This window comes from Eptatretus burgeri, chromosome 6, assembly GCF_056783735.1.
Source record: "Eptatretus burgeri isolate ZD-2024b chromosome 6, Ebu_testis_v1, whole genome shotgun sequence".
Classification (NCBI taxonomy): Eukaryota; Metazoa; Chordata; class Myxini; order Myxiniformes; family Myxinidae; genus Eptatretus; species Eptatretus burgeri.
The window spans coordinates 62119687-62135442 of NC_140966.1; the positions used below are offsets into that span (position 1 = coordinate 62119687).

Consider the following 15756-nt stretch of genomic DNA (forward strand, 5'->3'; position numbering starts at 1 on the left):
GCACGATCGTGGTGAGGCCGAAAGGTCCACCCGTGACTAGTTCCCGGCGTTAGTCCGAGAGGGTCACGACGGGATTGTCCGTCCGGTGGGCGACGTGCCGCGATTCGAGTTACGTGGCCGCTCGCACGCCGGCGGGCGCGAATCCGCAACAATATATATATATATATACCGTATTTTCACGACTATAAGGCGCATATAAACGTCTTAGATTTTTGTCAAAATGTGCGACGCGCCCTATAGTGCAGTGCGCCCTTTGTGTGTATAAAAGAACAGGTATGTGCGGTATGCAGAACATTGCTGTTTTAACAACCCCGAAAATGGCAAAGAGACACGCTTATGAAGCTCAGTTTAAACTGAAGGCGATCAGCTATGCGGAGGAACATGGGAATCGAGCCGCGGCGAGGAATTTCCAGATCAACGAGTCGATGGTTCGAAAGTGGAGGAAGCTGGAAAACGAGCTGCGACAGGTGAAGAAGACGCAGCTGAGTTTCCGTGGAAACAAGGCGAGGTGGCCAGAGTTGGAGGAAAGACTTGAGCAGTGGATCGTTGAGCAAAGAGCAAGTGGGAGGAGCGTTTCGACGGTCACGATCCGACTGAAGGCAGTATCGATAGCGGAGGAAATGAAAATCGAACATTTCCACGGAGGTCCGTCTTGTTCTTTTCTGTTCATGAAACGGTGCCATTTTTCCATCCGGACCAGGACTACGATAGCGCAGCAACGTCCGGCGGATTATCAAGAAATGATGGAAAACTTCCGCTCCTACTGCAGCAAGCACATCTGCGACAAACGGATCCAGCCGAGCCATCGGCGTGAACCGGCCGTTCAAAGTGAGGCTGCGAGCGGCGTGGGAGCGGTGGATGACCGAAGGAGAGCACAGCTTCACAAAGGGTGGAAGGCAGTGCCGGGCGGGTTACGCCACAGTTTGCCACTGGATTGTTGATGCCTGGGCTAACGTGTCTGCTGGCACTGTTGTCCGAGCTTTCGCTAAAGCCGGCATCATTTCGGAGGAGCCGCACGGTGCAGAAAGTGACTCTGACGGCGAGGAAGGTGGACCTGCTAGGTTGGGTTTAGCGCAGTTCGATTCCGAAACAGAGGATGAGGATTTCGATGGATTTGATTAAAGACTATTACCGGTATTTGATTGTTTTAGTATTTTTGTAACTAATACTTTAATAAAGCACAACCAAACTCAATTTTGCTCCCGATCTATTTTTAAATACGTACACTTGTGTGCTTGTGTGAGTGTGTTGTTGTACGGCGGACGTACGTAGTAGAGGATATTCATATAAAACCTGCCCTACTGGCACCCTGCCCTACTCACCAAACTCTCTGCCCATGGTATTCAAGGCCATCTCCACTCATGGCTCGCAGACTTCCTCTCCTGTCGCAGTCAACGTGTGGCCCTAAATGGAGTTCTTTCATCCCCTCTTCCTGTGCAGGCTGGAGTTCCTCAAGGTAGCGTTCTGGGCCCTGTTCTTTTTCTGGTTTTCATCAATGATCTCTCGGACTCTCTGGAAAATCCTCTATTTCTCTTTGCCGATGACTCAACCCTCTGCCGTACCATCTGTCATCCCTCAGACCGGCAAGCAGCAGCTTCTTCGCTCACTGCAGATCTGGATAAAATCACAAACTGGTCCAACACGTGGAACATGTCTTTCAATCCAGACAAATCTCACACTCTCACTATGTCTCTTCGAAAGGACCGTTTACAAAACCCCCCATCCACTTTCTCAACAATCCTCTGGAAGAAGTCTTTTCTTTCAAGCTTCTGGGTCTCACTATCTGCCATGACCTTTCCTGGGAAAGTCACATTTCCAACCTTGCCTCAAAAGCCAGTCGCCGACTGGGAATCCTCCGTCGTGCAAAGTCCTTCCTCGGCCCTCTTGAGCTCCTGACCACTTACAAAGCTTTTGTCCGTAGCCTGATGGAGTACTGCTCTCCCCTCTGGGCTGGTGCTCCTGCCTCCCACCTTTCTCGACTTCACGCTGTCGAAACCAGGGCTTTTAAGATCATTGGCATCTCCCGCAATGAAGCTGAGTCTTTGGGCCTCTCACTCAATCACCGCAGGTTGGTCGGTGGTCTTTCTGTCTTCTACCGACTCCTCTCCAGCCTTGCCCCCCCTGCTCTCTCTGCGATTTGTCCCAACCACATTTCCACAGGGCGCTCAAGGTCCGCCAACAACCCCCTTCTGGTAAAACTACCAAAATCACGAATCACTGCTCATCTTCACTCTTTCATTCCTCTTTTTTCCCGCCTTTGGAATAAACTTCCTCACTCTATTCTTTCCCATTCTTCCCTTCAGGCTTTCAAAACAGCTGTTCACCACCACCTCTTATCTTCCCCATCCAAATCCTCGATCTTTTCTACCCCCGATAATCCACCCAAGCCCACTTCCTTCAATTCTCCTGCTTTCCTTCCTGAAAGTCCCTTTAATGTCCATCTTCCCCTCGCCATGTTCCCCGTCCCATCCCCATCCCACTCCCTTCCACAGTTCACCTAATGTGTGTGTTTCCCCACTGTTTTGTCCCTTCCACTCCCGCCCCTCTTGTCTCATGCCTCCTTGCTGTGAGTTGTGTGTCAGCTCTCATACGAGCCTCGACCAAGGTATACAAAAAAAAAAAAAAAAAAAAAAATAAAAACCCGCGCCCTATCGTGAGGAGCGCCTTATGTGTGTCAAATACAGGAACGGCACACACAACTGAGACTGCGCCTTTTGGCACGGTGCGCCTTTTGGTCGTGAAAATACGGTATATATACATATATATATATATACATATATATATACATATATATATATATACATATATATATATACATATACATATATATATATATATATATATATATATATATATATATATATATATATATATATATATATATATATATATATATATATATATATATAGACACACACACTGTATACTCTATATATAAACATTTTCATTATTGCTGAGACATTACAGCATATCGAAAATTAATCATAACTAACCGTTTGAATACTTGAATCCCAGTTTGATTCAGAGTTAAGGGGGTGGTCGTGCTGGTTGGTGGACATGATATAATTTCAAGGTCCACAGAACTTGAAAAAAAAATTGAAGTGATTGAATTGATTTTTAAGTAAATATACAAGAACTGAATGTGGTTTTTAATTATCATAATTTTTTGAGGTGATACAGTTTACAACACAAACCCATTGGCGAACGTCCCTAAAAATTCCAGATAAACTGCCATGATGTAATCGAGAGAAAGATTGTCAGCACGCAATGGATAATATCCATGTGGTGATAATTCTTTTTAGTGCGCTGGTTATTATGATGGTGCTTAAACCAGAACAACATAAATCTCACACATTTAAAACGCAATGACGTGTTTTCAGTAAACGAAGTCCGATTGATAATGAATCCTCCGTTCTATCTCCAGCAGTTGGTGAAGAGGAAAGGTTTCTTGGCGTCGAGCTGCCGCGGCTTTAAATGGCATTGCAAATGGCAAGCAGAGGAGACTCCTTCGTTTTCATTGTGGTGGTTCACCAAACAAAATAAATCCCCAACTCTTAATTGTCTTGATGATGTAGAACAAATGTCACTAAGAAATATTGAGGTGCTGAGTGACTCGTGAATGAGAAAAGGCTTGTAAGGAAAAGAGCATCAGCTTCTAACGTGTCGTGATGATGATCTCCAGTGAAGCGAACTTTGCAGTGTCCTCTACACCTATTGGCTCTCTGGATAAACTCCACTGAGTGGCTGCTTGTGTTCACACGTTTGCTTTATTCCAAATGTTTGCAAAGATCCAAATAAAAATTTATGAGTCACTACAACCGCACAACTTGCTTCAGACTTGTCAGAACGTGAATTTGATGAATAATTTTATGATCAAGAATCCCCAGATTATGACTATAGTCAAAATCATTATGTAGAAGGTGCTGTCAGACCGTAAATGCATGAACCTGAGATCGAGATGACATCATGGGAGGGGTGGGGCCAATTGAGCATCTTTTTTCGGGGGGCAGGGCCAATCTCGCGTAAAAGAGCACCAAATATCATAAAATCTTCTTTTCAAGATATTTATTCATGAAAAGAACAATGATTAAGTGTTACGTGAAGCCATATCTATTCAAAAACCAAACATGATTTTCTGATTCTGTGGACCTTTTTGGTAAGATGTGCAACATTTAATGTTCTACCATATTCTCATAAAATGGAATGTGTGATGAGTTATAAATATGTGATAATACATTAAAATCCTCTCACGAGTAAAGTTTTATTCGTGAAGTTGCATTGATGGATTGACTGACTGCCTGGACACAACTGAGGTTGTGGATCTACTGATGTCAGTAATCTACTGATGTGGATCCATGACTGAGGTTGTGGATCTACTGATGTCGGTAATCTACTGATGTGGATCCATGACTAAGGTTGTGGATCCACCATTTGGAGAGGTTCTGAGCTGAAAGGATCGAAATGTCGAGGAAGAACAGTGCCCAGCTGACGATCCGTGCAGTTGGGAAACCATTAAATTGCTTACAGGTCAAGGTTCTTACTTTTGTTAAGGGAACTAACTATGTTTTGAGGTTTACATTTTAAATGCAACTCAATATGGGACATTGAGAAATTAACATCATTTACAGTCAACCTTATTATGATATATTTTAGGAATAGCTGATACTGAACAATTATTAAAAAGTGCGTGCGTGCATGCTGTTGGTTGTTATCTCCATATTTGGGTTTCAGAAGGTATAACAGAGTCCTCCCAGGTCTTGAAGTATATATACCTTTTTTTTTTTTTACTTTTTACTTTTCACGGATCCAGTCAGTCCAACATGTCATTCTGTGCACTTGGTTGAGCTCAATAAGGCCGCTACATCTCGTCTCGTCTATTTTTGTAGAACGTTTTGTGAATGGTGAGGAGTTTCCTTGTTTTGATATCTAGTTTGTTGATTTCCATTTGTGGCCAGTTTATTATTCCACAGCTGTATTGGAATACTGGTATTGCTAGTTGGTTGATGGCTTTGATCTTGTTCTTGGGGTGAGGTATGTTTTCAGGATGAGCCTTGTTCTATGCAAGTATTCTTTGTCAATTGTTTTGCGCATTTGTTTGTGACATATTTGGTGGCCCTCTTCTCCTCTGAGGTATTTGTACGATGCTTCGTTGTCTTGGTCCCGTATTGTTGTATCTTGGTCAATTTTTATGTTATCCATTTTTGTTGGTTTATACGATGTGCATTTGGCACACTTATCTTGACCAAATTCCATTTGAATGTCATGGGAGTACCATTTCATTAATTTGATTTGTTAGACCAATTTTTCATCTTTTGGTGCAAAGAATTTTAGATCATTCATGCACAGTAGATGTGTCACCTGTCCGATCTCTTTGGACGTTCTCTTATTGGACGATAAGGTGTATCTGTGTCCTTGCTCATTAATGAGGTTGCACAGTGGGTCTTTAGCCTGGCAAAACAGGAGGGGCAAAAGGCTGTCTCCCTGGAAGATCCCATGATGTATCTTCACTCCTGGTATTTCAATCTTTCCTTCCAAGTTCTGTAATCAATGTGGTGTTCCAGAGCTCCATTGCTTTCTCAATCAGTTTGATTATTTTGGAATGTATCTTGTACAATTGCATGCATTTTTATCATCCATGAATGTGGGACACTATCAAAATATTTTTATAAAGTGTGTGTGTGTGTGTGTGTGTGTGTGTGTGTGTGTGTGTGTGTTTGTGTGTGTGTGTTTGTGTGTGTGTGTGTGTGTGTGTTTGTGTGTGTGTGTTTGTGTGTGTGTGTGTGTGTGTGTTGTTGGTTGTTACCTCCATATGCGAGTTTCAGAATTTGGAATCGAGCCCTCCCAGGTCTCAAAGTATCCACCTTCTTTGTGTATGTGTATATAATTATACAGGGTGTTCCCGAAAAGACAAGGACAACTTTGGTTGTTCATCATGGAGTACAGTAGTACTCCATATAGAGGGATGAAACAGGAATAAACCAATGTCACCCGCAGGGTGACCCGTATCTTGCCAAAAGGTGACCACGTGTGACTTCTTTAAGGTCACACTGAGGTGAACAGAGCTGCTATCCACCAGGAGCGACTCCTTGAGGAATATCTGCCTATGAGAGATTCCGATGAGAATCGTTCTACAGAGTAACCATGAAAAATATGCTTTTGCCTCATAACGTCACCAAATGACATCATAATGTCTCAAGCTTGACATATCTAGAAAGCACTCATCGAGGTGTTCAATTTGAAGTACTGCACGATATGGTTCCTAAAACTTGAAAATTTCACCTTGGGGTCAAATATGTTTGACCTGAGGCGCTAACCATGAAGGTCAAGGCCAATCGCCACCAAAAATTAATCAGCTGAGCGCCAGACCATGAACTATATTCCCATGAAGTTAGAAGACGATCCAATCAAAATTACTCAAAAAATAAGGGTTTCGTCGACTCCCCTGATTTGCGACAAAGTGACCTTGACCTTTGACCTTGACCTTCAAAATTTCATGCGCTGAAAGGGACCTCTATAGGCCTCTGATATGCGAAGTTACAAAAATTTCCAATGATAACTGTGCTCTGCAGAATTTTTTATACGTGATTACAGACAAACAAACAAACAAACAAACAAAAAAAAAACCAATGTCACCCGCAGGGTGACCCATATCTTGCCAAAAGGTGACCACGTGTGACTTCTTTAAGGTCACACTGAGGTGAACAGAGCTGCTATCCACGAGGAGCGACTCCTTGAGGAATATCTGCCGACGAGAGATTCCCTTGAGAATCGTTCTACAGAGTAACCATGAAAAATATGCGTTTGCTTCATAACGTCACCAAATGACGTCATAATGTCTCAAGCTTGACATATCTAGAAAGCACTCATCGAGGTGTTCAATTTGAGGTACTACACAATATGGTTCCTAAAACTTGAAAATTTGACCTGGGGGTCAAATATGTTTGACCTTTGGCGCTAACCATGAAGGTCAAGGCCAATCGCCACCAAAAATTAATCAGCTGAGCGCCAGACCATGAACTATATTCCCATGAAGTTTGAAGACGATCCGATCAAAATTACTCAAAAAATAAGCGTTTCGTCGACTCCCCTGATTTGCGACAAAGTGACCTTGATCTTTGACCTTGACCTTCAAAATTTTATGCGCTGAAAGGGACCTCTATAGGCCTCTGATATGCGAAGTTACAAAAATTTCCAATGATAACTGTGCTCTGCAGAGTGATTTATACGTGATTACAAACCCCCCCCCAAAAAACATATGAAGGTCAAGGCCAGTCACCACCAAAAATTAATCAGCTGAGCGCCAGACCATGAACTATATTCTCATGAAGTTTGAAGATGATCCGATCAAAATTACTCAAAAAATAAGCGTTTCGTCGACTCCCCTGATTTGCGCCAAAGTGACCTTGACCTTTGACCTTGACCTTCAAAATTTTGTGCACTGAAAGGGACCTCTATAGGCCTCTGATATGCGAAGTTACAAAAATTTCGGATGGCAACTGTGCTCTGCAGAATTTTTTATATGTGATTACAAAGAAAAAAAACAAAAACATACAAGCTGACTAACATATCTTGCAAAACTTCGTTTTGGCAAGATAAAAACATAGAAGCTGACTAACATATCTTGCAAAACTTAGTTTTGGCAAGATAAAAACATAGAAGCTGACTAACATATCTTGCAAAAACTTCGTTTTGGCAAGATAAAAATAATGTAAAAGCAGAGGGATAAAATCTCAAAAGAAGACAACCAAACAAGGGAGGAATAACACCACATTACGATGCCACAATACAACACAACAATCCTCTTCTGGTTTAGCAACACTATATCTTTTAACGATGTTCCATCACAATCCCACAACAAAAGTAAAATGTCAAAAGATATTGTGATGCTAAACAAGAAGAGGATTGGGGTGTCGTGTTGTGGAATCGTAATGTGGTGTCATTTTTATTGTTATTATTTTTCTTCATTCTTCTTCATCCATCACAGTCCCATAACAAAAGTAAAATGTCAAGATGTCATGATAGTAATCCATAAGAGGATTGTGGAGTCATAATGTGGTGTCATTCCTACCTTGTTTGGTTGTTTTTTTCAGATTTTATATTTAGAAAAACAAATGATGCAATAATACACTTTGATTGATATTTTAATTTTTAGTTAATTTGTAAAAATTTCTAAAAACATGTTTTCACTTTGTTATTTTCGGGTATTCTGCGTAGATCAATGATAATTTTTGAAATGGAATCCATTTTAAATATCAGGCTGTAACACAACAAAATGTGACAAAAGTCAAGGGTTGTGAATACTTTCTGAAGGCACTGTATAGCGTGCAATATGTATATCACGCATAATGTGTGTATACAACTTGTGCAATATGTCACGCATAAGATGTTTGTTTCCCACAGACACCGATCAACAAAGTCAATTCTGATTGGACATTCTCTACTGGTGCGTCATCATCTCCCAACGGTCTAGGTGGGAGGAGCCTGTTCTGTGTTCAGCTTTTCAATTGGGGGTTGCAGAGTCTGAGGCGGAGCCACTAATTCTGTTGTGGAATCCTCTTCATCAATATCTGTGATCGTGAGACGCGTTCGTGTTCCTCTTCTTCTTTGCACAAATAAGCAAAGCGAGCGGACAAACTCTTTTTGCCAACATAACATTGGGTCCGTGAAGTAGATAAATGTCACTTCTCGTATTCGGTGATGCGTTATACTTCATCCTCCACTCAATATCTTGAATACATCCACATTATAATGTTCAGCACAGTTTTCATTCTCAATCAAATGGTGTCCAATAGCAGATGCACACGATGTTGGGATTGATGCTGGGACCTTCCTACAAGCACGTACCAGCTGTATTCATATTCCAATAGTGCTTTTCCTGATGGATAAAGGGACATGCTGTTTCATTCCATCAGTCAGGTTCTGGGTAGTTCTGCCTTCATACTGAGCATCACATCGGCACTTGAACTCACAAATAATATTGCTAAGTTTTGAGGCAGGCAGAACATCCTTCTTAACTGCAGGAATCAGACGTCGAGAGGTGAAAATCACTCTTGGACGAACAGCTAGATATGACGTGTTTGAGACACATCTTTTGATTTGTTCTTCTTATCTTTGCGACATTTCCCTTTCCAAGGAATCTTGATGTAGATCGGGCACTTTTGAGGCCCCATCTTCCGTTCATCTATTGCAGTGAGGAATCTGTGCATAAACCTCATTATAATCCACATTATAATGTGGATACATTCAAGATATTGAGTGGAGGACAAAGTATAACGCATCTCCGAATACGAGAAGCGACATTTATCTATTCCATGGACCCTATGCTATGTCAGCAAAAAGAGTTTGTCCACTGGCTTTGCTTATTTGTGCAAAGAAGAAGAGGAACACGAACGCGTCTCACGATCACAGATTTTGAGGAGGAGGATTCTACAACAGCCTTCGCGGCTCCGCCTCAGACCCTGCAACCTCCAATTGGAGAGCTGAACACTGAACAGGCTCCTCCCGCCTCGACCTTTGGGAGGTGATGAGTGATGACGCATCAGTGGAAAATGTCCAATCAGAATTGACTTTGTTGATAGGTGTCTATTAGACTGTTCTTTTCATTACTTCATTTACTTTGTACGAATTTCACCTGATGAGAGCACAACGAAAAGCTTTGTGGTTTTCTATTTATAGTAATGTCCTTCAAAATGTCTGTTTCTGTATATATTAAAGATGTGTGTATATAATCATTACTATAATTCATGAACCATTGTTTGTGTGTGTGTGTTTGTCACACTACTCCTACAGTTCTGGGCCCATGACATCCAGATTTGCCACAAAGGATCAGCATGACCCCAATCAATGTACTGGGTTGTTCCTATCTTTGCCATTAGTCTTGGGGGTGGGGGAGGGATGCAAATTCTCTTTGTAAATGTGTATTGTGCAGCGCCACCTCCAGGTGGGGGAGAGTATAACAAGTCTCCACCATTTATAGTACGGTATTCCTGTCTCCACGTTTTCCAGTGCAGTGAGGTGTTTTGAATTACAAGCACTGGGTATGTTTTTGCTTTATGCACATAACCTGGGTTTTTAAAAAAATATATATTTTCAGGAGCAATCGAGGCAGCTGTCAGTTGCCTATACACTGCCCAAATAAAGGTATGCGTCAGAGAACGTGTTTCATGCTTGGAGCGAGATCGCCATTGGGCAGGTACTTTGCTAGTATGTGTAATTTGTCACACAGAACATGTGTAAACAATACGTGCAACACACCATGCACAACACGCGGGTTCACAACAACATGCACAACGTGCACAAATCACAATTGTGCATGTGCAAACCACGACCCATGCACGCGGATGCCCACATGCTGCCGCCACCACCACCCGGCAGTCTCAAAGGCTGAATGAGCTTTCCCCAGTCTTAAAGCATCCATCTTCACCACAACAAGGAACCATAAATCATTGGATCAAGTCATCTCCCCATCCATGCTGCACCCACTGGAACCCCATCCATCCATCCATTGGGGCTATACTCTTTGCAGAGCATTGGTGTTGCCTAAGCAGTCTCCTTGGCTAGTGGATGTGGAACAATCCTGGATGGGTTGCCACTCCGACACAGGACACCAGCAAGCTGGCAGTCATTTTGCCGACCTCAGAAGGATGACAGGCAGAGTCAACCCCACCTCGTATGATTTCAACAGTCAAGTGGGATTTGAACTCAGGATCCTAGGATCCCAAGCCCACCACCCTAACCATTAAGCCAACACCAGGCATAACGGAACCCTCCAGCCCCCCAACCCCCACCAGCTCCGATGCATCCAGCTTAACCATTACTTATGGACCAAGCTGTCTCCTTATCCGTGCTGCCACCAATGGAGCCCTACCCGGTCTTGAAGCATCAAGCTTAACGACAGCAAAGAACCACGACTCATGGACCAAGCTGCCCCTCCCCTACCCACACTTCACCTCCCCCCCCATCCCCAAAGTAACGACGATGTAGATCCAAGCGACCTATCCGACAATGTAGATGTAGATGTATATGTAGATCGACCTCCCATGTGGCCTCCGGTGGTGTATGCCTGGTGTTGGTCTTCTCTTTTGGTCTCATCCTTCCCTGGTCTCACCTCTTCTTGATGAGACAGAATCGGCAAAACCCAACAAGCCGCCAGGTAAGGCGAGGGGTCGAAGACCGTGACCTATACGCACATTGGTTGCCTTCAACTCTGGGTGCAACATGCATGCCCCCCCCCCGACCCTCAAAAAAACTGTCCACGGCTTGGGTGTGTGTGTGGGTGTGCGTGTGTGTGTAATTACGGCCACAGCCAGATAAGTGTCTCAGGCAATGATAGGAACCTGACTCCTATTATCCATGGATATTTCTTATATATCCTAAATTCTCATGAGTCTCATCTCGTTTTCTCACACACACACACACACACACACACACACACACACACACACACACACACACACACACACACACACACACACACACACACACACACACACACACACACACACACACACACACACACACACACACACACACACACCATAAGACCCATATATTGAGTTTCATATGGAAAATACTCAGTTATTGAAGGAAGTTTAGGATTTGAGATTTCAATACGGGAAGTTTCATTTTGAGATTGTGATTGTATTTTTAAAAATTTATATATTGATAATAATCCACCAATTATTATCCAGATTGATTGTGTATAGGGACGACGTCACTTGGCAGATACGAATCCTCATCAACGACCTTTGATTGTTCTTTAATAATATCACTTTCGTCTTTAAAGGTTGCAAGGAAAATAAAAACATGAATGTCATGTGGGAAATTAACAGTTTTAGAATTCCCGCATCAAACTCATCAACGATAATAAACGTACAATGACAAAATCATGTACGCATTGCCTGCTGTTTGATTGCCTCGGCTGTTTTTGCATTGTGGGATTTTGTTAGCAGATTGTTAGCAGATTGTAAAGCAGTCTGTGGTGTCAGCCTAGTTACACCATTGGATTACTCAATGTCTGTATCTTGCCACTGCCACAAAGCTTCGTCTTTAGAGAGAAAACTGCACTTCTCCTTTAGAGCACTGCTTGTCAGCGCTGCCTGGCTCATTTAAACTGCTTTTCTTGACCTTTCAAGCTGACAGGCCTGCATTAGCAAACACTGGTATGCAAATTAAACTTTTCTCGTTTCCGTAAAGATTGGCGTAAAAGTCAATGTGCTAAACGTGTTTCGGTGCTGAGGAGCTTCTATTGGAATCTCATGAGAGCACAGAGAATCAGTCTTAGAAATCGGCCTATTCATTGCTGATGGATGGATGCTGGTCCATCACAAACCCTTGGAGCCGTGGTCGGTTCGTGTCCAGTGCCTGGCTTAAGAGGAAAGGGCATGCAATGACGCCGAATCAAGCTTCAGTAAATTACCGTGCCCTAAATTCCAAATATTTTGCCTTCTCGTTATTTTGTGCACCATCTCAAATGCCTAGATATAGAGCTAATCCTTCAAAGCTTGGCAGGTTTGAATCCAAAGGTCGTGCCCTTTTCCGCTTTCCCTCCTCCGTCCTCTTCCTCCCTGCTTTCCTTTTAACCTTGTGGTGCATGGCGGGCATCAGTCGCTCTCGCTGCAGGATAATAAATGTAAATGGCGAAGGGGGCTCGTAATTTACGAAGAGCTAATTTGACCGGGGCACCTGCCACACCAGCATGCTCCCTTAAATAGCACCATGGGAATTATAATGCACTCCTAAAAACGGGAACAGCGACTTAAAAGCTGTTCCAGAATATGGCGTGGTCACTCCTGAGCTGTGCGGTTGATTTCGGCTACATTGACTTCCACCTGATGTGTTTGTGAACGCACAGGGACCCTCGCTGAACTCTCATCTGAAAGAGTGTTGAAGTTTTCACTTTGCCTAATCCTCGTCTGCGGCATATGATTGATAACTGCAGATTATTTACTGGCATGAGATAGAGTGTGTGAGATTACTGTTCTCCTATATGGGGCTCCTATTGCTATCTTGTTACTAAAAAAAAATATTTGTCGATACACGATAGTTCTCTAATACTTATTCTGTGGCAACAATAAGGTATCGCTCATCTCAACCCAGGCAGTATTTTGTGACCATTGCATCATCTTAAGTTATCATCACTCTTTGTATTATGCATGCATCACAAGCACAATTGATGTGTTTTATTCATCCAAACAAACTGTTCCGAATACATGGAAAAGCTTCATCTGGCCATCCTCAACTGCTCAACGATCAGCACTTGATCTTCATTGCACAGTTGCAGGAAGATGACCTGCCTCTGCTCTGCACAAATGCCTGTATCTCATTATAATGATAATAAGGTTGTCCTGTCTTTTGTGTCTGTGTTGATGAGATCGTTCTCTCTGTTACCAAGAACTTCTGTGGCTTGTGACAATCTGCTGAACCTTCGACCAGTCACGACATGCAACCGGATTTGGTTTTGGGCGAGTTTTTTCTTCCTTCATTGAAAGGATCAGAGGAGCATCCGTAATTTCAAACAAGCCAAGCTCGCCACACAGGCAACCCTATGATCAGAGCATTCTGGTTAGTTGTGTTTTCCACCGAGTTATAGCATACAAATCCATCTTTAAAAACACGTGTGATGTACAGCACAGGCCGACTGAACAAAGTGACTACACCTATTTGTATTCATTGCTGGTCGGGAATATTATTTTAGAATATTCAGACAAAAGGGTGGAAAGTATAGGCATGGGACATATTACGGACGGATCACAATTCATATTTCTATCTATTTAATATGTATTGTAAGAGAGCTGTGGAGTCCATGTGTTTAGAATGCAAGCTGTTGAAATGCACAAATTATATTCGGAGTAGGAGCACTAGGAGTGACGTGGGTGAACAACACAGTGGAGCAATGAAATGTCATGACAGCGTGTCACAGCATGTTTGACACCGACGTCTGTGAGAGCCGGTCTCACGGTTCGAGGGTATGATACGTGATTGATCGATGCTGGCAGGGAATCCGTAAAGGCTCAGCGCTAAAGAGGCATGATCGATCGTCCTCGTGGACCCCGGCCGTTCTTTACTGAGGTGAGGTGGCGGAAATGAGTGAGAGGTCTCGTGCTTTAATCGTTCGTAGAAGAGTCGCAGTCTCCGAGCAGGTTGTGTGCTCCACTGCCCACTGGAGTAATTTGGATGATGCCACACGAAATCTCTGCCTACATCACATCGCATGAGCAGAAATGGGAGCAGCAGCTATCGGATTATTTAAATATGGTGGTGTTTATCAAGAGTTGAGTGGTCTCTGACGATTTCATCATTCTTCTTTTTCAAATAAAACTATTGAAGACCACTTACAATTGTAGAAGTTGTCAGCTGTAAATTGCATTCATTTTGTCGGAACGATACTCGTGGCCCATACTCTCGAGTCAATATGTTGAGCAGTTTTTATTTTTTTATAAAAGTGACTTTTCAGATGAACTCATTTGAAAGTTTTAAGAAGGTAAAACTATCCTGATCGCTGGGAGACTATTTTCTTTTTATGAGTGACTTTTAAAAATGGCAGTTGAGATCATTGATCCAATAATGAAGGGACGAGAAGAGGAAGAATGCTTGCAGAGACATTGAAAGAAAAATGTTTCTGTGGAGGAGTTGGTGGGAAGTTAAGGTTTGATCTTGTATTTTATGTCTTCTTTAAGTGTCTGAGGGTCATTGTGGAGGTTGTGTACATATCTCGTGAGCAGGACAAGAATGTTAGGAGATGTCGATGGATTGTTCCGTTTATTGCGAGGACATTATTCGGTGATGACCAAATTAACACAGTGTAAGGGATACGAACCTGGAAGGCCAGCATTACAAAATAAATGCTCATATGGGAAAATGAAAACTGACCAACCTGTTCCCAATTCCTGCAGAAAGAGAAAATGTCCAACAAGGTGTATATATCATGGTGAAAAACGTACAAAACTACTGGCTTTGTGTTTTGCAGCTCACTGGGATAATTCAAAGCATGGTGGACAACCAGCCCACTTTTGAGCAGGTACTTCAGGTATGTTACATTCAGTTCAATTTCAAACAAAACATTGGAATCTATGCAAATATTATTTTCCATTTGCTTATGTCATGTTTTGTGTTGTTATTATAGCAGTAAAAGATAAGTCCCAATCATAATGTCCTTTATTTCACATAATGGTTGTGCAAGCTTTTTCAGAGGTTGAGACTACAAATTGTTCTGCACATAGAGAAAGGCTGAACAAGAGAAAATGGAATTGCCGATGCACAATGAAGGAGCTACATAAGCACATTCGACCCAATTTTTTTTCGCAAATACATCGTAATCGGTAGAAAACGAGGATATTTTTCCCACGCTCAATTTGATAGCGAGGTCACCGGCATGATTGGCAGATGTTCAAAATGACTTGCATCGTCTTTCAAAATGGTGATGTAAAATACTCTCCCAGAAAGCCAGTCAGTACCGTATTAAAAACAGGGTTTAGGATTGTGAAAGCACCCCTTTAAGTTGCTCATCGATCGGTGACTCCAAAAGATTAGTCACTGTAGACAAAATGACAGCGTCCCAGCTCACACGAAAGTGGAGATTAATGGGAAGAGGCCCTTTTTAAGCCATTTTGGAGGACTGAGGTTGGGAAAGGGGATGGAAGGAGGATGCTGGCTGGTCTGGGTAGCTAACGTAGGATTACGAATCAGAATAGGCCACCGGGCACTCAATGTGAGAGGGGAAGCCAGAGTCATGGACGTGAGCTGTGAGTAGGTGCA

General features: G+C 42.7%; 1 protein-coding gene across 9 annotated transcripts in view; it reads left to right on the forward strand.

The window, feature by feature from the left end:
• Positions 1–15756, forward strand: part of LOC147024924 (ERI1 exoribonuclease 3-like) — a 260432-nt gene that overhangs the window by 73609 nt on the left and 171067 nt on the right. For all 9 annotated transcript variants that reach the window (XR_015059267.1, XR_015059266.1, XR_015059268.1 and 6 more), the window contains one exon: positions 14969–15028. Coding sequence is in view for 6 of the 9 variants with exons in the window: in XM_085885336.1 (XP_085741462.1) it covers positions 14969–15028 (60 nt within the window). In the remaining 3 variants the exon portion in view is untranslated. The remainder of the gene's footprint in view (positions 1–14968; positions 15029–15756) is intronic.